Raw genomic sequence first — 21,174 nt, 5'->3', positions numbered from 1 at the left:
ATTCAGAGATGGGTGATGAGAGTGATTTGAGGCAGGAAAAGACATTGGAGACAGAATAGATTTGAAAATATTGGATAGTGTTGGCTAGAGAGGAGTCCCATAAAAGGGATGGTGATAGAAGTATAACAGAGTAAGGAATGGTGCAGAGAAACTAATCAGTCACTCCTCTTTACTATATAAGAACCAGGGAACAATCAATGAAAGAACATTCTTTTTTACACACATTTTGTCCAAAAGTTTATTAGGCTTAAAAACAGTTAGCTATACCAAAGAAAACATCCACAGTTATTTTAGGAAGTGTATCCTTTATCTTTGGATATAAATCTTCATGTGTCAGAGCGTAAGCAAGGGGTTAGAAAGAAACTTCCATTATAGGCAGGTTATTTTACAATTATCCAATATGGGGCTGTCTGGTACTTGTCATTGTCTGAGACAGGATACTGCACCAGAAAGAACACTAGTCTCATCCAGGCTGGCCATCACTATGCTCTTGTATAGATGTAAGAGGTGTTACATGCCTGTTGGGGAAATTCTGACCTGTGAGGAGAATTTATTTCACTTTTTACAGATATTTGCCCACAACCAAGGAACCTTAATCCAGTGAGGATATTCTGGACAGTAGTCTAGTGAATCTGTCTAATCGGAACAAGAGAGCCGGGTTACTGTTCTCTGTAGCCCAAACGTATCAAATATTTTGCAACCAATAAAATAACAGAATCACAGTCTGGTAATAGGGGGCCACTTCTTTACTACTTATTTATGAGTCAATGTGATTTGGAATGATTAGTACAGAACATTTGACCAAGCCCCTTTATCTTAATTTTGTTTTATTTTTCATTGGAATAAACCTTCATTAAGTTTCCATATTGCAGAGTATGAGGCAGAGTGACTTAAGCGGGAGCCTAGCAATCCAGCATGAGTGCTGTGGTTAAAATATCAGGTGTTCAACCTAGCTACTTTTGAGATTTCCCATTGCACAGAAACAAACGCCTGAGTCATTCCTCCGTGAGCTAAGAAGTTGTTCCAGGAGTTCAGGTGTTGCTCACAGGGGCGGCTCTACAAATTTGGCCACCCCAAGCAATCATGCCCGGGAGGCGCCCCCGAGCCGCGGGAGCAGCGGAACTGCCGCGGGCATGACTGCGGAGGGTCCGCTGGTCGCGCGGCTCCGCTGGACCACCCGCAGCTGCGGGCGGTTCGCTGGTCCGGCGGCTCCGGTTGAGCTGCCGCAGTCATGCCTGCGGGTGGTCTAGCCGAGCCGCGGGACCAGCGAACCGTCCGCAGTCATGCCTGCGGCAGGTCCGGTCGTCCCCGGGCTCCGGTGGACCTCCCGCAGGCATGACTGCGGCAGGTCCACCGGACCAGCCTGCCGCCCCCCTGGGAAAGGGCCGCCCCAGGCGGGTGCTTGCCCCGCTGGGCTCTAGAGCCGCCCCTGGTTGCTCATATAGCATTGTCACTCTGAAGTGACACCTACTACACCTTGGTAGTTAGTGTAATAGTGGATGACTTTGAATGGACATTTCTTCAGCTTCTCTTGGAGGATCCTAGTGTCAAAACCCAGGGATTAATCCTCAGAGATGCTGAGCACCTGCATCGCTTACTGTCGACTGCAGGATTTTGCAGTTGCTTGACTCTTCTGATGGCTAGGCCTTAATGCTGGGGGCTGAATAGAGTTCATTTGTAAGTCACTGTACGTGAGCTCAGATGGGCGTTTTCACCATTCTGAAGAATATTAAATACCATCAAGTATGCCAGTTAAGGACTGGATTGTGTTTTGTAAGGCACAGCCCTGCATTGGGGTCATGCAGCTCTACCCCATGTCAGAGGAGAGCTTCAGGGGGAGACAGTCATTCCCAGAGCACCCTGGTGCACATGAGGAGTATGCAGACTGTACTGTCCTTGTAGGCCCATCCTCCTTCCCTCACTGCTCTCTGTCCCCCGTGGGGTGCATAGAGGGAGCTATCTTGCCAGCTGTGCAGGGCAGGATGATCCTTGCACCTGCTTCCTCACAAATGTGTGCAAGGGTCAGCACAGTCTGGACTCTAATATACAGGCAACTAAAACCTTAATGCTAAAATCCTCCCAACCTGAGTAACAAGGCTGGGTGCTGGAGAAGGTGAGTAGGAGGCTGTGGAGGAGGAGCTGGACTACTCTGTGGCTGCTAACCCAGCCTAATAACTGGATAGCTGCTATGAGGTAGGAGAAGAATACAGGTGGCAGCAGATCCTTCTTCCGTAGCTATCCCCCAGCCTAGACCCCCATATTCCCCTGTGCAGCAGTGCTCTGGGAGGGTATGCAGAGCAGAGGGTGTGCGTTCCTTCTAATAGCTTTTCCTAGCACCTGCCTTGTCTTGCACAGCAGAACTTGCACAGTTCCACTGCCAAAGGGCCCACGTTGAGCTGCTGAGAGAGCTGAAGAATTTAGGGCTAAGGATGCCTTTCACTTACCATTCTGAGACTATTCCTCTGAAGTGCAAAATAAAGAACTTGATTTATAATTTGAAGTAAATTCGGTAGTAAAATAATTGGAAAGGTGAAGCAGTCTCACTCTTACTAAATTGCTTTCCTAGGGGTCTATTCTGTTAGGTGCTGAGCAGCTCCTGCCTGTAGTTTAGCACTCTCTGCTCCCATTGACTTCACATTGATTTCAGTGGAAGTTCAAGACACTGAATTCCTTACAGAATGAGGTCTTATAAACTAAGGGTCTGATCTCCAGGCTGTTGAGCACCTGCAGCTCCGAACAGTTATGGATGGTTGGCACCTCTGAAAATCAGACCCTACATGCAAGTCAGTCTTTAATGGCTGTGTTCTGAGACTTCTGCTTAGAGTTTGTGCATATATTCTGCTCCTTTGTTCCCAAGTGGAAATGATTCTGGGTGAAATTGTTACAACAACCCAGCCATGTTCATTCAGAATTCTTGATGGCAAACCAGCAGCTGTGCTTTATAAGTAGAAAGTGCTTGGCTTCATAGTGAACAAAGGGAAGGAGACACTTAAAAATATATTGTGGGGACAGGCCTTCATTCGCCGCGTGATAAACTAGATAATAGATTTTCTACCTCCAATTTCCATGAGACCAGCATTGCTGTAGCACAGTATATTTATCCCAATAGAGCTGACGCTGATGCTCTCAGTGTTTCTGCTTTCACAGTCTTTATTTGTTACTTTATTACTGCAAAGTTTGGGGTAGTGAGTTCCAGCGTGCGTTCTGTAACAGCACTCATTGAGATGAAGGGAATCCATTTCAGGACACAAAAGAAATAATAACGGATAGAACATCAGTAAATACTAAAATTGCCCAGGGCATTTGAATCTTAAAGGAGAGCCTGAGAAATTCTAATAATAAAGAGGCAGGTCTGCCACTTTTACACCTTTGTTCTATGAGTGTGTCCCTTGGGACCACTTGTGTAGTACACCAGCAGTTGTCTGTCTTCTGTATTTGTGTGGCAACCAGCACACTGTAGCTCTTATCTTGATTGGGGCTTTTGAACACTACTGGGGTACAAGTAATTACTCATTCTGAGTGCAGTATAAAGTAGTAGTAAGAGTGAAAGAGTTGAACTGTTACTAACTTGATGTAATGGTAAAAGGGACCAGGACGTTCAAACCAACTTGGAGCATGAGAATTTCCATCATGCCAAACGTATTCTGTGTCCGAGAGGACATATTTGGAGCAACTAAACCTGCGTGTGCAAGCTTACCAAACCCTACCCTGTCCAACTCACATTTGAAAATTGTGCAAGGACAGTTCAAAGGTCCAAATTCTGCCCCAAGGTTCTCACTATGTGACAGTACTGAAATGGCTTGTCAAGACACAATTTGGTCCCAAGCGTAGAGGCAGATTCTGCCACCATTATGCAGGGTAATACCTACCTGCAGTGTGACTAATTGCAGAGGAGAGTGAGTAAGGATGGCTCATGTGGCACACCCATATCCAGCAGTCCTTCAGTGGAAGTTTTTTGAGTATGGACTAAATGAGGTTATGTCTACCCTAGGAGCTAGTGCTGAGATTCTGCTGCTTGTGAACACACATCTCACCCTCGCTCTCATTGAGTTAGCCAAGTATAAATAAATAGCAGTGTAGCTGTAGTAGCACTAGGCATAGGTGTCAACTTCCCCTCTTTCCTGTGGGTGCTTGACTCCCCCTCTGCCCTGGCCCCACCCCCACTCCACCCCTTCCCCAAAGTCCCTGCCCCAACTCCGTCCCCAAATCCCCGCCCTGGCCCTGCCTCTTCCCTGCCTTCTCCCCTGAGCACACCTCCTCCCCCTCCCCCCAGAGCATGCTAACGCTGCCAAACAGCTGTTTGGTGGTGGCTGGGTGGGAAGTGCTGGGAGGTAGGCGAAGGAGCAGGGCCGTGGTGTGCTCAAGGGAGGAGGAGGAGGTGGGGCGGGGGGTGAGGGGAGCTTGGCTGCTGGTGGGTACAGAGCACCCACTAATTTTCCTGTGGCACTAGGAGCTGCAATGGAGGCACAGCTGAGCCATGCCAAATACGTACCCATCGGTTTCCAGGGTGGGTTTATATTCTGTATGGCTCAGCCAAGAAGCAGCCACTGCTGCTCCACTGCTACGGCGGTTATTTAACTGCTCCACTGTTGTTTATACCTGCACTAGCTGAATGAGAGCTAGCATGAGTTATGTGTACACAAGCACGGGAATCACAGCACTAGCTCGTAGTGTAGCCAGAGCCTGAGATGAGCATAATGTAGCTCATACTATATAGCAATCAAGGTCAGCGAGTCCTTGTGGTTTTTGTCACACAGATAAAAACCCAGGTTCGGAGGATGGTGGTTTTGCACATATTATATGGCAGAGCTATCTTTGATAACATCTGTTTCTAGGGACTTGTCTACATGGTGTATTAGTCTGCGCCAGAGGATACTGGGCTAGATAGACCTTTGGTCTGACCCAATATGGCCGTTCATATGTAGCTAGAGAGATGCACAGGCCCAATCCTGATCTTCCTTACCCATGCAAAGAACTCTTATGTGGGTTGTACCATTGAAATCAGTGGGCCAATTCATGTAAGTAGAGGGTGGCAAGATCTTGTCCTAACTCAGTGGTCCTCAATCTGTTCCTAACTGGACCACATTTTCCATACTTGGGACCTCCCTCCCATTTAGTGGCAAGGCAAGGTGGTCACGACTTCCAGGCTGAGAACCCCTGTCCTGGTGCTAAATATGATTCAAGATTACAACTTTAAACACTTGTTCTCTTTCCCCACTGTAGGTTGCTCCTGTAATTAAAGAGAGAATGATGAAGAAAGGCAGCATGATGATAGGGTACCAACCCCATCGTGGCAAAGTCAACTTCTTTCGCCAGGTAGTGATCAGTCCCCAGGTGAGCCGTGAGGACATGGACTTCCTGCTGGACGAGATTGACTTGCTTGGCAGAGACTTGTAGCTGTAGTTCAACAGCACCAGGCACTGCTTATATGCATGATGTTTACAGATCAAGAATAGCAGCTGCGTAAATGGTACCATCACTACTGTTCTGAGAATGACCTCCTATATGCTAATAAGGCAGGTATTTGGCAGGTACCTGTGACAGACGGGGCCAGATTGGCTGCTGACATAAGTGGGCATGACATAATTAACTTCAGTGGAGTCATGCCTGCTTATGTCAGCCATGAATTTAGCTCAGTGAGTATTAAAATCAAAGCACATCTCTAATATGTTAATATTTTAGCCTGGCATGCATTAAGGATAAAGGCCCAGTTGTTGATTGAACTAGTAAGGCCTGATGCTAGGGGTCCTGTGGCTCTCTTAATGAAAGCCCCTAAACCAGCAAATTGCCCAGCACAAAATGGGCCCAATCAGCATTTGCCCACCCATAAACCTACCAGGATTTTAACAGAGCTAAAAATGTTGGAACGGAGATAGTATCATTTTTTAACTTTTTGTCAATGGGAGATACGAACAGGAGATGTTAAAGTGTAAACATTTCTTTAGCAGCTTTAGACGCATGATAAAATTTTAACCAAAAAGTTAGAAAAATAGATTTATCTTAAAGGAGTGTGTTTTTTATGCAGGGTAGCTATTCATTAAGAATTGATATAACAAAGCATTGCATTTATCATGGTTCCTTATGATATTCCTACAGATTTAAAAATAGCTAGCTCTCTTGTGATCAGTTTATAATTCTTTTTTGGCGTTAAACTTAAGCTGCTGTATAAGTTAAAATTTGTCTGTGATTTGTCTGTGATATGAACATTGTTAAAAAAATAAGTGAAATACCAAAATTAAATTCTAACCTTTATAGTTATTCAGAATTACATTATATTTAGATAAATAATTTTGTGAGTGGTCTAGTTTAATTTTTTCTATCTATATAATGATTCTTTCAGTCATAAAAACAGAAATCATCAATGTATCTTTGGGTGGGAGTTCTAGCAGGAAATATAAGGAAATGACCACATTTTTCACTTCTAACTTGTGACACTAACTTACTTAGATGTTTTATTCTTTGTTCCATAATCTGTCTTTGAGGAAGCACTGACCAATATGAAGTTTTTTGTTGTAATGTATCTGTATTGTTGAAAGCTGTCTTTAAATGCGGTGCAGGATGTTTTCATTTCATGTATTGTGGTAGTATGCAGTATTGTAGAACATTCCCAGTTTCAGTCTCCAAGATACCAGTGTGGAAAGTTTGCCAGTATCAGTCACACTATCAGAGCAGTAGATGGGAACAAGAGCTTGATAGACCTCTGCAGAGCATACTGGGAGTGGATACTTTTGAGCCACGGTACATCATTGATATTATTGGGGAGTTCTTGATAAAAGTCATTGGCATAACATAACCCTTTGGTTTTGCCCTGTAATACTTACTGGTTCACATCATCAAACACTACCTATGATTAATGCTCCGTGTTTGTCACGGAGGTCAAGTGACCTCCATGACTTCTGCAGCAGCTGCTGTGCCTGGCCCAGGAGCTGCCTGACTGCTGCTGGGGCAGTCTCCCCGCTCCCACCCCCCCCCCCCCCGGACCCGCCAGCAGCAGGAGTTTGGGTGCTTACCTGGAGTGGGGAGGGCTGCCCTCCCTCAGCTCCTAGCTCCAGGTGCTGCCTCTGCCTGCAGGCACCACCTCCACAGCACCCATTGGTCATGGTTCCCAGCCAATGGGAGCTGCAGAACCAGGTCTTGGGGCTGAGCGGAGGCAGCAGCACGTGGAGCTCAGGAGCCGGGTAGGGAGCCTGTCCCAGCCCCGCCAATCCTCCCCCGTGGTTCCCTCCCACCCCAGGCCGCTACTTTCCTCCCCGAGCACCCAAGGCGCCCCGCCCGGTTGCACCCCATCCTGAGCACCTTGCCCTCCCCCAGGCCATGCCTCCCACATCACCCCTTGAGCTGCCCCCCCAAGTTTTAGCCATGGGGATATAGTAAAAGTCATGGACAGATCACGAGCCGTGAATGTTTGTTTACTGCCCGTGACCTGTCTGTGACTTTTTTACTAAAAGCACCCGTGACTAAAACGTAGCCTTACCTTTGACTTCTGGGTATACCAGCCATCATAACATCATTTAAAACCCTGATCCAGCAAAGGACTCAGGTACCTGCTTAAAGTTAAGCACTTGGCAGGTCAGGGCCCAATTGCTCTGATAAACAGCCACCCACTCTTGACCGGTGTGCAAAGAACCTAAAGAGCACTGAGTTACCAGAATTGCTTTGCTATTGCTTCTGTGGAGTAACCTGTCTCTTTTTTTGGCTTAGAAAGAAAAGTGTCAGGATTTTCTGATTCTGACCCAGATTCTCAGCTGGTAAAAGCCAGCCTAGCTCCATTCACTTGAATAAAGCTGTCCCAGCTTACAGCAGCTGACGATTTGGTCCTCTGTGTTTTACTAGTGAAAAGTGTCACCATGCTATTACATTCATCTTAACAAATTACCGCTTTCAGTGATTGAGACAGTCCCAGTACACTTCTGGTTGTCTGTCTGAAATACCATCCTTCTAAATCTATCATAGTAGTAGCTGTATTTTTAAACAAAAGCCAAATTGAACTTTTTTTGAATGTTTGCACAAAATATTTCTTGGATTTACACTTGCACTGTATTTGCTTTCTTGAAAGGTGAAGGTGAACCTTACAGTATGATGGAATTAACTTTCTGAGCTCTGTATTTTCTCTGTTGCTGTCGGCTCCCTGTAACACCTAAGGGATGTAATAAGCGGGTCCTGCTTCAGGATTGTAACAGCATTTTCCTATAGTAGCTTATTTAGACCTAATAAATGCAAAATGTCTATTTTTTAGTCAATGATTTGAATAAAAAGTAAAGTAAATGGCACTCTTCTAAAGGGAGGCTGGGCTTGTCATTTGTAAATCAAAAAACCAGGAATATAAATGTTGCCTTTAAAGAAGGGCAAAGGGTGAGTGCTCCAGATGGCAGAAGCCGCCTGTGTTTGAGACTGTCAGGTGCGCTTTACCCCTGCTGCAGGCAGTGGGTTATTAATATGCAGCGGCAGAAGAATACTGCCCATACTATTTTTGATAAACACCTGGCGTAAGGGAATATTACAGTTTTACTCCTCTTCTCAGTTAAACTGTCAAATGCAGAAGTTAAACTGTCTTTGCAGCAAGTGGGAGTGTTAATTTTCTGAAATATCCCAGTTGAAAATAAATGGATCACTCGACTCCTCCTCTTCTGGTCAGGGAATTACCATCGTTCAGAGCACTGAGCCAGATTCTTCCAATGCACAGATATAACTCAAGGCAGAATTACTCACTGTCTTTGGTTCCCTTTCTAATAATTACTGGTGTCTCAGTAGCCAAACTGTTTTAGATGTGTGCCTTTGATTCACATACGTGGCTTTGGTATTGTGGCGTTATCTGTCATAAAGGAAGTTCTTAGATTGAGGGTACAATGAGCCAAATTGTGCCTTCTCCTACGTGTATGCATATTGCAGTATCATGGAGCATATTTATTTCTTGGGAATTTTGCCTCTCTCTCCATCTGCAATTTCACACACATAATACAGTTACAATGCATGCAGGAGAAATAATCTTGGACTATAGAGATCCTGCTAGTAAGAATTCCTTTATAGGATTGGCGTAGTGTCTGATCATGCAAGATTTGTATGCATGAAACTCCTATTGACTTCAGGATAAACATTGTGTTTGGAGGGCGTGGTGGACTGGGCACTGAACGTCATAGGCCAAACTTTGGATTTTTATATTACGAAGAAGTTTCTTTGATTTGTCAGTGCTGTAATACATGTCTGGATAGAATTTTACAAGCAAAGGATGCATATCCCCCATAAAGCAAAGAAGATTAACTTAGACTAACCCAAAGAAATGTTATCAGACCCTTTCTCATACTGGGTAGCACCATAGACTATCCTTACTTCAGTGGGTCTGCTCGTGGTGTTGTGAGAGTCAGTGGGTATCAGAAACTGGCCCCTAACGCAGCTGATATATTTAAATGTGCATCTTGCAAATACACAGAGGCTAAACAGTCTCCTTGGTCACTGGGTTAAATAATGATTCTTAAAGTATCCGTTTAGAAATGTTTGTACTCTAAAATCGTTTAGTTGCTTTAAGTCCAGCCTGGGTCTTCGTCCTGTCCTGTGGAGGTGATGGAGATGAGAAAATACAGATGATAAAGCTCCTTTGTGCTTCAGAAGAATGGATGTCTAAGTAGTGTACAGTGTCTAGAAATGCCACCCCTTATTTCTGAGTTATTTTAGAAGGGGTTACCTTGGTGAGAACAGAATCTGTCGTGTCTAGGAAATGGCCATTTTAGAGGCATGGACTGCTTCTGCTCCCAAAGAAAACACCTGGGAGTGGTTTTGCATGCTATCAGAAACTCTCTTTGGCCTGTCTAGGGTGTTGCTGTGCCCTGTCTCAGTCGCTAGCTGTGTACCAGGCAGACTAGCTAGGTTTATCTACCCTGAGTCCTCCTTAAACGTCTCTTTTGAAGGGATTGAGGTTTATCCTTATTGGCGTCATACAGAACTGAAGTCTTCTCGCTTATAGCCCTAAATGCTGCATCAACATGCTCTGCAAATAGCCTATGACCCTTAAAGGGCAGGGCTATCAGTCTCATTTTACTAACTCAGTAAATCCCCTGCAACCAAGACGTAAGCCAGAGGGCTTGTCTGTCCAGAACATTAAATGGGATGCCCTGACAAAGAATGGGAAGCATCTCTAGCCACAACATAAAAATAATCTGCAGCCTGGTGCCTAAAAAGAGTTAGTTTTTCTTTATTTGTTTTTAATGCCAGAGTTTCTAGCCAAGTCTGTCTTTGCGCCATGCTAACCTGAATGGAAACTGCTCCAGACAACAGAGGAGTGAGGCCAAAATTGAATATTCTATTGGCCCATCTGCCATCACTGGAAATTGAACCTGGGTATCCATATTAGTGGGACTAGTGGGGAAAAAAATGGGTTTGAGGCTCAGTTTGGGTTGCATTGTCACCATGTAGGACTATGCTTGCTCTATAGTATTGATGTTTTCTCAGCTCAGTCAGCTCTCTGACTCTCTCTCAGCTCTGTAGAGTCCTGAATCTACAGCTTCTTCTTTAACATAACGTACCTCCAATACGTCTGTTAGTCTATAAGGTGCCACAGGACTCTTTGCTGGTTTTACATATCCTACCTCCTCCTTCTGCTTCCTGGACTGAGAGGTATGGTCGCTGGACCTGACAGCATCAGCCTGAGGAGAAGCGATATTTCATGGTGGTGTGGGATTTACTGCATACAGAAGTCTTCCCCTAGTTTCTAGCTTATATGTACTCCTGGATCCACCCATCCACTTATATCATGCTCATCCCTCTAATTTCTGAGAGCCTCCTTCCTACAGCCCCAAACCGGATATAGCCCTTTCTCCCCATTCCCTACCTCCGTTGACTGTGCAGCTCACAAAATGAGTCACCTGGCTCCTGGAAGTTAGCCTACCTCCAGATATCCTCCACCTGTGAACAGCCCAGTTTCCTATAGGTGAGTTGGTTGATGTTGGTAAAGCACTTTGCTAATATTTTCAATGTATGCAGTAAGGTAAATGTTAAATATTGTTATTACATGCTGAAATAATGCAATTGCACATATTCATTATGTCACAATTGCGCATGCTAATTGCAGGTTGGATGCAATCAAAACAGCTCTGTTGGGTAAATGCACTGTGCATGAGAGATCGTGGTGCAGGGTTGTTTTTTTTCTTTCTTCTTTAAATTGAATCTAACCCTACACAATTATATGTTTTTGCTTCAGATATACAATTAGATGTTATTACGCTAATTCTGTAACTACACAATAATCAACCAGAAATTACACTGAAAAGCAAAACAAAACAAGGAAATGTGCACAGCAAGAGGTATAATAAAAAGAATGTGAAAGGTTTTGTGACAGACCCGTGAATGGAAATAATTTCAGGGTGACGGTTAAACCTCCATTTGATGTAATGTTCATTAATGAATTGTTGTGTGTTATGTGACTTTTTTATAAAGCACCATTTGAATGGTGGTGTGAACCATCACAATGGAGGTGTGAACTGATAAGTACTGTAGCCAATCAAACTCACATATGTAAAATATTTATTCACCCTGACAAAAAATATAACGGTCTGTCTGTTTACTCTGGATGAGCCCTTTGAAAGGAATAATTTCCCTTTGCACTATGGCAATGTTTTACACATAGCTCAACATAAAGCTCGTTTTAAAGCATTCAAAGAAAATGTGATCTTGGTAACTGGGACCTGATCATAAAATATTATTGAAAATGTGGTCTTGGAAAAAGGATAATGCCAATAAAGATGTTAAAGCCTTTAACGGAAACCCTGTAACTTGAGTTGGTTGAAATTTTTCAAATATTTTTTCATTAAAAATTGGCTTTTTTTTTTCTTTTTTTAAATTGGAAATTCCCTTTGCATCCCTCCCCACATTTAACAGTGTTTTTTCCCTATGCTTTGATCCTACAAGGCTCTCTGTGGGAGGACTCCTGTATCCATATAGATCCCGCAGTGGGTGAAAATGCAAATATTCCAGAACAGCATTGGATGATGGCTGCTGGCTACTCCTCAGCAAAGGGAGGTAATTTCATCTTTACCGCCATCAAAACTGATTCAGTAGTTTAGTTTGTTACATTAGCCATTATGATTACAGCTATTTAGCTTCCTTCAAAGAGAGTTGGTTCCCAGGTGCTTCCCCCAGCCACTGGTCAGGGTGGCCAGATACCCCCCTCAAGTGGCAACAGCTGCTCTTTTGGGAATTTTAGTTAAATAAATGCCCTTTGCATCCCCAAATTAAACTCTAGATATTCCAACAGGTTTATAACTGGACTAATACAGTATATTTACTACTGTGTATTTAGTGCAGCTACAGTCAGGCCCACCAAGGGTAAAGGTTTGCAAACATCAGGCCGTAATTTTCTGCAGTACCATAAGTGAGAGTGGCAAAGAGCGAGGGTATGGCTACACTGGCGAGTTGCAGCGCTGGTAGTTTGCAGCGCTGGTCGTCCAGCTGTGCAGGGCCAGCGCTGCAGTGTGGCCACATTTGCAGCGCTGTACTGAGAGGTGCATTGTGGGCAGCTATCCCACAGAGCACCTCGTCCCGTTTTGGCGCCATTTTGGCACTGAGTATTGTGGGAAGGGGAAGGAAGTGTGTGGGTCATTCCGCTTCCTGTTCCAACGCCCCGTGGTGCATCGCTTCACTTCCCAGCAGTCACAGTTTCGCCGTCCACGTTTCTTGCCATTGTGAGTGTGAAATGGAGCCTGAGCTGCTGAGGAATTTGCTGATGACTGTCGCCAGCACATCACGTTTGGCAGTTGAGCTATTCCTTCAGCTCCAAAGTGACAGTGAAGAGTCCGATGATTATATGGATTTGCCTAATGTGGGTGACATGAAATTGCTTGTGGCGGTAACGGAAATGCTCAGCACTGTGGAACGCCGCTTTTGGGCTCGTGAAACAAGCAGTGAGTGGTGGGATCACATTGTCATGGAAGTCTGGGATGACGAGCAGTGGCTGCAGAACTTTCGTATGAGAAAAGCCACTTTCATGGGACTGTGTGCTGAGCTCGCCCCCACCCTGCGGCGCAAGGACACAAGATTGAGAGCTGCCCTGACGGTGGAAAAGCAGGTGGCTATTGCAATCTGGAAGCTGGCAACTCCAGACAGCTACCGGTCGGTCGGGAACCAGTTTGGAGTGGGAAAGTCGACCATTGGAATCGTGTTGATGCAAGTTTGCAGGGCCATTAATCGCATCCTGCTAAGGAGAACCGTGACTGTGGGGAACGTGCAGGACATTGTGGATGGCTTTGCAGAAATGGGTTTCCCTAACTGTGGAGGGGCAATAGATGGCACGCATATTCCTATTCTGGCACCACCCCACCTAGCCTACGAGTACATTAATCGCAAGGGGTATTTCTCTATGGTTCTCCAGGCGCTTGTGGATCACCGTGGGTGTTTCATTGACATTTACACAGGCTGGCCTGGAAAAGTGCATGATGCACGCATCTTTCGGAACAGTGGCCTGTTCAGGAAGATGCAGGAAGGGACATTTTTCCCAGACCGAAAGATCACAGTAGGGGACGTTGAAATGCCCATTGTGATCCTTGGGGACCCCGCTTACCCATTAATGCCTTGGCTCATGAAACCCTATACAGGGAAGCTGGACAGGAGCCAGGACCGTTTCAACTACAGGCTGAGCCGATGCCGAATGACTGTGGAGTGTGCTTTCGGCCGTTTAAAGGGGCGCTGGCGGGCGCTTTATGGGAAGCTAGACTTGGGGGAAAGCAGCATCCCTGCGGTTATATCCGCGTGCTGTACCCTCCATAATATTTGTGAAGGGAAGGGTGAAACATTCAGCCAGGCATGGACCAACGAGGTGCAAGTCCTGGAAGCTGAATTTGCACAGCCAGACAGCAGGGCTACTAGAGACGCCCACCACAGGGCAACAAGGATTAGGGATGCCTTGAGGGAGGAATTTGAGGCTAAAAGCCAACAGTAATGTTTTTTGCCTTGACCAGGAGTGACGTGCACTGGTTACAGTGCTTTTAAGTGCCTGTGTTTTCCTTGCTGTTTGTTACCTGTGTTTTCCTTGGGGTTTGTTATCTTTCACTTTATGCAATAATAAAAACTGTTTCATAATCAAAGAAATCATTTATTTAAAAAAAAGGAAGTAAACGGGCAGGGGGGTTGGTTGTTGAACTGTACATTCATAGTTTTGCATATGTACTGCCAGGAGTGCTGTGCACCTCAGGATTGTACTGTTGCATGGTGATGGGGGTTGAGTGCAGAGGGTAAGGGTCGTAGTTCTCTGGGCTCATAGGTGACCGTACAGGTGTCGGGGGCAGCTGGTGATGGTGTAGGTAAGAACCTGGATGCTGGGGAACGGGACTTGGAGCTGACATTGGTGCATAGGGGAAAGAGGTTTGGGAGGGTGGGGGTTTGGCACGGTAGTGCTCTGCCTGCATTGCTACCAGTGACTGCATACAGTCTGTTTGGCGCGCAATGAGGTTTATAAGCTGCCTCGTGGTTTTCTTCAGCGTCAACGCCTTTCTCCTGCTTTCTGTTTCCTTCCAGTGCTGCATCTTTTCTCTCCATTCCTGCGCAGTTTTATTCTCTGTTGCACACTGGTTCATAACTGCCTTCACCAAATCTTCCTTGCTTTTGTTAGGCTTCCTTCTCAGGTTCTGAAGCTTTCTTTCAGTCACTGATAAGACCGGACCAGGACTAGTCAAGGTCACTATAAAAATACAGCAAATGATACATTTTAAGAGAGCTTCCATTGTGTATAATCTGAAGTTAGTTTCAAGTCTCACACTGTAGCAGTCCTCAGACATTTCAAACACAGCTAGAGAATTCACAGCCTCCCAGAAATGGTAAGGGTAGTAGTCAATAAAACCTGGGAGACATGCTGGGAAACACTCCCTCCATGTCCCTCAGGAATTAACCCTGGGGTTCCTGCCGCGGTTTGCCTGGGCAGGGTGCTTTTTGCTTCATGGGTACACTGCCTGTTTTTGGGCTTTGTTAAAGGCAGGAAGCAAGCAGCAGTTGGGAGACCTGCACTGAAACACTCCCTCCATTTCCCACAGGAGTTAATACTTGAAGATATCTCCCTGCTGCGGGTTACCAAAGAAGCAAGGGAGGGTCTCCTACAACAATGCGGATTCCGCCCTGGCCCCTATGCAGCTTGCCTGTGTGCAGCCATGGTTCCCCCGCCCCTCCTGGAACAGTGGCGCGGACGCGTTAGCCTGACTGGGACAGGGACCACACTGGCTGTCCCTTTAAACTTGGTCACACGAATTGCCTATGCTCTTGCAGAAACTTTTGAAGAGATTACAGAGGCAGATTACCGCGACGTGATAGACCACATCAATGGGATATTCCACGTCTAGGCATGCATGCATGCAGCCATACCCACCCCCTCCCAAAACCTTTGCATTGCAATAAAAGCTGCTTACCTGGGACCTGCTCCTGTGATTCTTCTGCACCAAGTCCCAGGGGCTGCGACTAGCTAGCTTCCTCCTGGCTTGAGAAGAGCTCCTGACTGCATGCCTCCTTGGACTCCGGGGTGTCTTCCCCCACCACAGTAGCCTCACTGTCTGCCTCCCCCTCCCCCTCCCCTACCGGCTCTGAACTGTCCATCGTGGTCCTTGGATTTACAGAGGGGTCACCCCCATAAATCGCATCCAGCTCCTTGTAAAACCGGCAGGTCGTGGGGGCAGCGCCGGATCTGCGGTTCCCCTCGCGTGCTTTGCAATAGGCACTCCGCAGCTCGACTTTAACCCTGCACTGCAGCGCGTCACGCTCATGGCCCCTTTCCAGCATGGCTCTTGATACCTGGGCAAAGGTATCATAATTCTTACGGCTAGAGCGCAGCTGTGCCTGCACAGATTCCTCCCCCCAAACACTGATGAGGTCCATCAGCTCGCCATTGCTCCATGCTGGGGCTCGTTTGCCACGTGGAGGCACGGTCACCTGTAAAGATTCACTGATTGCACTCCACACCTGGCTGAGCAAACAGGCAGGGGATTTTTAAAATTCCCAGGGCATTTAAAGGGCGGGTCACCTGAGGCCAGGGCAGTAGAGTCTGACCTGATGAGCAGAGTGGCTGAACAGGCATTCTGGGATACATCCTTATACCCTGGAGGCCAATCACAGCGCTGGTGTGTGGCCACACTTGATGACCAGCGCTGCAGCACCAGCGCTGGAATCCTTACCCAGCGCTGGAATCCTTATTTCCCATGCTGAGTGAGGGGTACGGCCAGCGCTGCAGCCAGGGAGTTGCAGCGCTGGAAGTGCCGTGCAGGTGTGGCCACTTACTAATTGCAGTGCTGGTGGAGGCTTTCCAGCGCTGCAAATCGCCAGTGTAGCCATACCCTGAGAGTGTTGCCTGGAAGGTCCAGAGGCTCTCAGCAGTAAGCGCCAATGAGCACTCAGTTCACACACTAGTACACAGCTCCATAGTTCTGTTAAAGTTACACTCTGTGTTTTGGTGAATTAATGAATTGCCTCAGGGTGGCTTGAGAAGAAACACTTTCTTAGGAGGAATTTGAAAGAAGAGAGAGTGACGACTTCCCAAACAGGGAGTGGGGATGAATTAGCAGCGGTACACAAAACAAAGGGCTTGGCTACACTAAAGAGGGCATTAAAGCAGCCACAGGCCCCCTAACTCATGACCCGGCCACACTGGCAAGGCACTTAGAGTGCCTGGACTCTGCAGCTGGAGCGCTCCTGGTAATCCACCTCCATGAGAAGCATAACGCTTGCTGCACCTCGCTGAAATGCCCCAGCGTCAGTGTGAACGAGGTGTTTTGTTACTGCACTGCGATCAGCCTCCAGAAACGTCCCATAATCCCCTTAAATCAAGTGGCCACTCTTGCCATTGTTTTGGAATCGGCTGCAGCCATGCCGATATGCCCTTTCAAAGTTCCATTTCTGACAGCTGGCTGCTTATCTGCTCCAGGACAAAGCAGCCCTTACTGTGGAATGTTGCTGCTGTGAGTGTGTGTGAGAGAGAGGTGGGGAGATGGGGGTTCTGCTGCTGTCTGAACTTACAAGATAGCATGCTGACATGCTCTCAGCCCCCCACCCCCCCAAAAAAAACACCCCACTCTCTCTCTCCCCACAGACACACAAAACACTCCCTGTCACAGTCCACCCCACCCCCATTTGAAAAACACATTGGAGCCACTTGCATGCTGGGCTAGCTACCACAATGCACTGCTCTCTGTGGCGTTGCAAGAGCTGCTAATGTAGCCACGCCACAGCACTTGAATCTGTCAGTGTGGACACTGCAGCTCTTTCCCTACTGCACTCTCCAAAGATGGTTTTAACTTACAACACTCTACATCTGCAAGTGTAGCAATGCCCTAAGCCAACACCTGCCTTTGTAACTACCTGCTCTCTAAGCCTTGCCCGCTGAGAGGAACTCTTTTTCTCAGCATGCCTTTCTGGGAAGTGGTCTTTTAAATCTGGCAGGCAGCAAGAACTGGAGCTTTAAAGTGGCCATTTCAGGACTGGCTGCTGCCTCTCCCTCTCTTCCAGATGGTACAGGTTCTTAACGCCTCCTTTGCGTTTGCTCTCCTATTCCTGAGGGCAGAGCACATTTTCAGTAGGCGGGTGCTCCAGGCATTGAGCCACCGTCAGAAAGCCACAGAGGTGGGACTTGGGGAATGAAGGGAAAAGGGGCTCAAAGCTGGCCCAAAGACGGAGCAATTTTTTGCAGTTTTGTCTCTGTGGTGTCATTTGTTAGCCTACTAGATTTTATGAGACATGTTCTGGCAGAGGTTTTAATATAGCTAACTAACCAATTTTTAGGCAGAACCATGTAGCCACGAGTGCTGAACTGGAGTAAAGAATACTGTTATTTACTGTGGCCTTATATTTACTATATTCCATATACAGTAGTTGGAACTGAAATCTGTGTATGAAATATTGTGTTTTTTTACAGGAGGTTTTTGCTTTTTATTTGTTTTATCGGGGGAAGGGTGGTTGACAATTTTTACTAGTTCCTGATTGGTATAAGAGCTGTGCTAATCTGCACTTCTGTATTAGTTCATATTATTTGTTCTTATGAGAGAAATTAATCATATTGGCCGCAGGAAAAGTGGGCAATTAATTTTACAGCTGAATGCTTGTAGAGAGAGTGGGTCAGGTGGCTGCGCCCATCTTTGTTTCAATTCCTTTCCTTATGTGCTCCCTGATAGTGGCTTATCACATTCATAATTGAAATGGATTAATTTTATAATGGGAATGACTCCTCTAGCAATCCTAATTACCTACTTTCCTGATGGAGCCACAAACCTTGGTGAGTACTGTGAACAACGTGCAAATATTTGGGATTCTGCTGGCATATACTTTATAGTATGAATTATATTGTTAAGTAACTGAGTGACTTGCCAGCCAGTGTCAATCAGGATGAAATGACATTGCTTGGGGGTTGCGTGCAGTGCTTTGATCGAACTGGCAATTTTGGGGGAATTTTGTTTGCTCATTTAACTTTTTGTATTCAGTTATATGGTGAACCATCCTAACCTATATTAATTACCAATTCTGGGGCGTATTATCCACTACACCATTAAATATCAGCGTCTTCCAGTGACAAACAGATACCGCAAAATAAATACGGGTGGCACTGCTCATCAGGAAAAGCTCTAGCTAACAAAAGGCTGGATTCATACCTGCTTTAACCCCCTTGACTTCAGGGGTGATAGTCGGTCAAATTCATCCCTGCTATATGTGGCACTCAAACAACAATCTATGGCTGCTGACATCTCAGAGCAGCGCTGCTGCTTTCAGCCTAAACCCTTAATTCTGCAAGTGTCAGCAGGGCTGTGCAGGGGGTGCACGCAGAGTGCAGTTGCTGCTCTCCAGATACTCCTCCTCCTAGCGAGGGTTGGGTCCAGTAACACCCCTGGCCAGCCTTACAATTGAGAATTACTACCATAGGCTTCCCCATTATGCAAACTTGCTTACTGCAAGCAGCAAAGAAAGCTCAGGCAGGGCGCATACTAGACTAGTTTAACGTTGATTACAAACTAATTTGTGACAGAATTCATGGTCGCAACACAACCAGTTCTGTGGCCAGTTGTACGTAGTTACATGTTGCCAGTTTTTCTCAAATGTATTTGTGATACAGGAGGGGGGGGCGTGTGCTTTCTGGGCTGGAGCCTGTGATGGACCACACCCAGCCTTGCCTCAGTCACTTCTGACATGCGTGAGCAGTTCTGTTGAGTGCTGTGGGAAAGCTCCAGTTCTCAACAGTTGAGCAGGGCCTTAAGCACGTCTTCCTCCCCCCCCCTCCCCCCGCTTAGCCATCATGCTAATGAAACTCGCTTCCATAAACATTTGCCCAAAGGGGCTAGAAACAGGTCATGAACAAGGGCAAGTGCCTTTATGACCAATGTAGAACCATTAGTACAGTACTTGTGCTCTAGTGGCACCTGCCAGGGAAGCAGCCTTAATTATTCTTCAATATGCAGTGTTTTATCACAACTGAAAGGTCAAAAAGAGGTGTGGGGCCAGGACCTCCTTTGCCTGGTCAGCCGTGATGCTGGAACAAACCGCTGGGTCCAGGAGCAGGCAGCTCAAAGTTGTGTTAGGCGCCAGCTCTCTCCCAGGCCTTAATGCCACCTTCCCAGCCTGCCTCCTGAGCTGCAGTGAGTACAGCTCAGCCACGCCCTCTGGGCCTAGGGTGACCAGACAGCAAGTGTGTAAAACCGGGACAGGGGGTGGGGGGTAATAGGAGTCTATATAAGAAAAACACTCAAAAATCAGGACTGCTCCTATAAAAATCGGTCATCTGGTCACCCTAGCTGGGTCATGCATTATTATTTCCTACTTGTTTTCTACTAGCCAGAGGAGCCCTAAAAGACCCCCCCAGTGCTAGGTACTGTGCAAGCCAGTAACACAGATAACTATGCTCAGCAATTTTTTACAATCTAGTTTACAACTCTATATTCCTCACCAGCAAACCAAAGGAACCTGCTTTGACCTCTACAGGTGAATTCTGCATGCTTTGTATTTTGGCCTTAAACTATGATTGCCTGGCTAATTAAGGTTACTAGCAGAAGAGTATTGATGCCAATGTTTAGGATAACACAAGTGGGTGTGGGTTAATTGGCACATACTAAAAGCATAGTGCTTTAGAGCTGAATGTTCCTTGGGGTTTTCCCTGCAAAGGTACCGGGTACTAGGTCTGTCTTCCACACAAGGGGCATCATTCCCAGCTGGGACCGGCAGGCTCAGAGGTCTGACCAGTAGGTGCAATGGCACAGCTAACCTGGTGCTCAGGCTCATGTCTTTCTGGGTTACTGCACTATCAGACCAAAATGTGACTGTTCTAATTAAGGCCTTGTTTGGACATAGGCTTCAGCCAGCAGTTTGAAACTGGGTTGATCCCTCCCACATTGGCCGCAGTTGTGTGGAGGGGTTAGCAGCTGTGGGGCAGGTTTAAAATTTCCATAGGCTTCCCCACCCCCCCAGCAAGAGACCATGACTATAGCCTGGATTTGTTGGGAGTAGCCATGAGGCCAACAAAGCAGCTGTGCTCTGAGCTTCACTCTCAGGCACCTGGAGAGAAGGGCTGACTAGGAATGATCGCAGCAGAGTGAGGATTGCTTTCTGTGAGGAAACGTCTTTCCCCAGCCAGGTCACTTACTCATTCTGGAAAATTTGTCCGGATAAGAAAATCCCAGTGAAAAAAGGTCTCTAGTTTTATTTGCTCTAACATTTGATTTATACAAAACAAACACTGTTTACAATGAAAATAAGTGCATGAAACATTTGATAAGGAAGAGTATATATCCACATTCCTATTTCATACATGATGGACAGGTGAAATACTCCTTAGAAGAATAAAAAATTCCCTTTACATGTAGGAGTAAAAATGTCAGTAGTGTCAGGGACTACTGGATGTTATTCCTTGGCAGGAAAAACAGGCCATGACACAATTTTATGCTACTATCCACTTAGTGAAAATGGCTTGCTTTTCCTCTCCAGGCAGTTACTGGAGTGCATTCTCCAAACCCACCACTAGAGGTCAATGGGCCATAGCTCTGCATGGATGACACATCAACCTACCAGGTGGCATTTATAGTAACAATGTTATTGATGTTTGCAGCACAAAGCAGCTAAGCTGTATTCCTTTTGCCTGTAGTGCCACCATTCAAGCTAAAATAGTCCCCCTATAAAATCCGGCATAGTATTTTCTGAATCCAGTTTTAGTTGTTGACTTTCTGCACCACTCTTTAA

The 21,174-nt window shown here is 46.2% G+C and overlaps 1 protein-coding gene across 4 annotated transcripts in view; it reads left to right on the top strand.

Annotated features, from left to right (window-relative positions):
* GADL1 (glutamate decarboxylase like 1) overlaps positions 1–6,980 on the top strand; it is a 121,453-nt gene extending 114,473 nt beyond the window's left edge. For all 4 annotated transcript variants that reach the window (XM_039526411.1, XM_039526410.1, XM_039526409.1 and 1 more), the window contains one exon: positions 5,224–6,980. In XM_039526411.1, the coding sequence (XP_039382345.1) occupies positions 5,224–5,397 (174 nt within the window). In that variant the 3' untranslated portion in view covers positions 5,398–6,980. The remainder of the gene's footprint in view (positions 1–5,223) is intronic.
* Positions 6,981–21,174: the final 14,194 nt, after the last annotated feature.

Source organism: Mauremys reevesii, linkage group 2, assembly GCF_016161935.1.
Source record: "Mauremys reevesii isolate NIE-2019 linkage group 2, ASM1616193v1, whole genome shotgun sequence".
NCBI classification, from domain to species: domain Eukaryota; kingdom Metazoa; phylum Chordata; order Testudines; family Geoemydidae; genus Mauremys; species Mauremys reevesii.
Note: the sequence above shows the minus strand (reverse complement) of the source record. Positions and strands in the feature narration are given on the sequence as shown.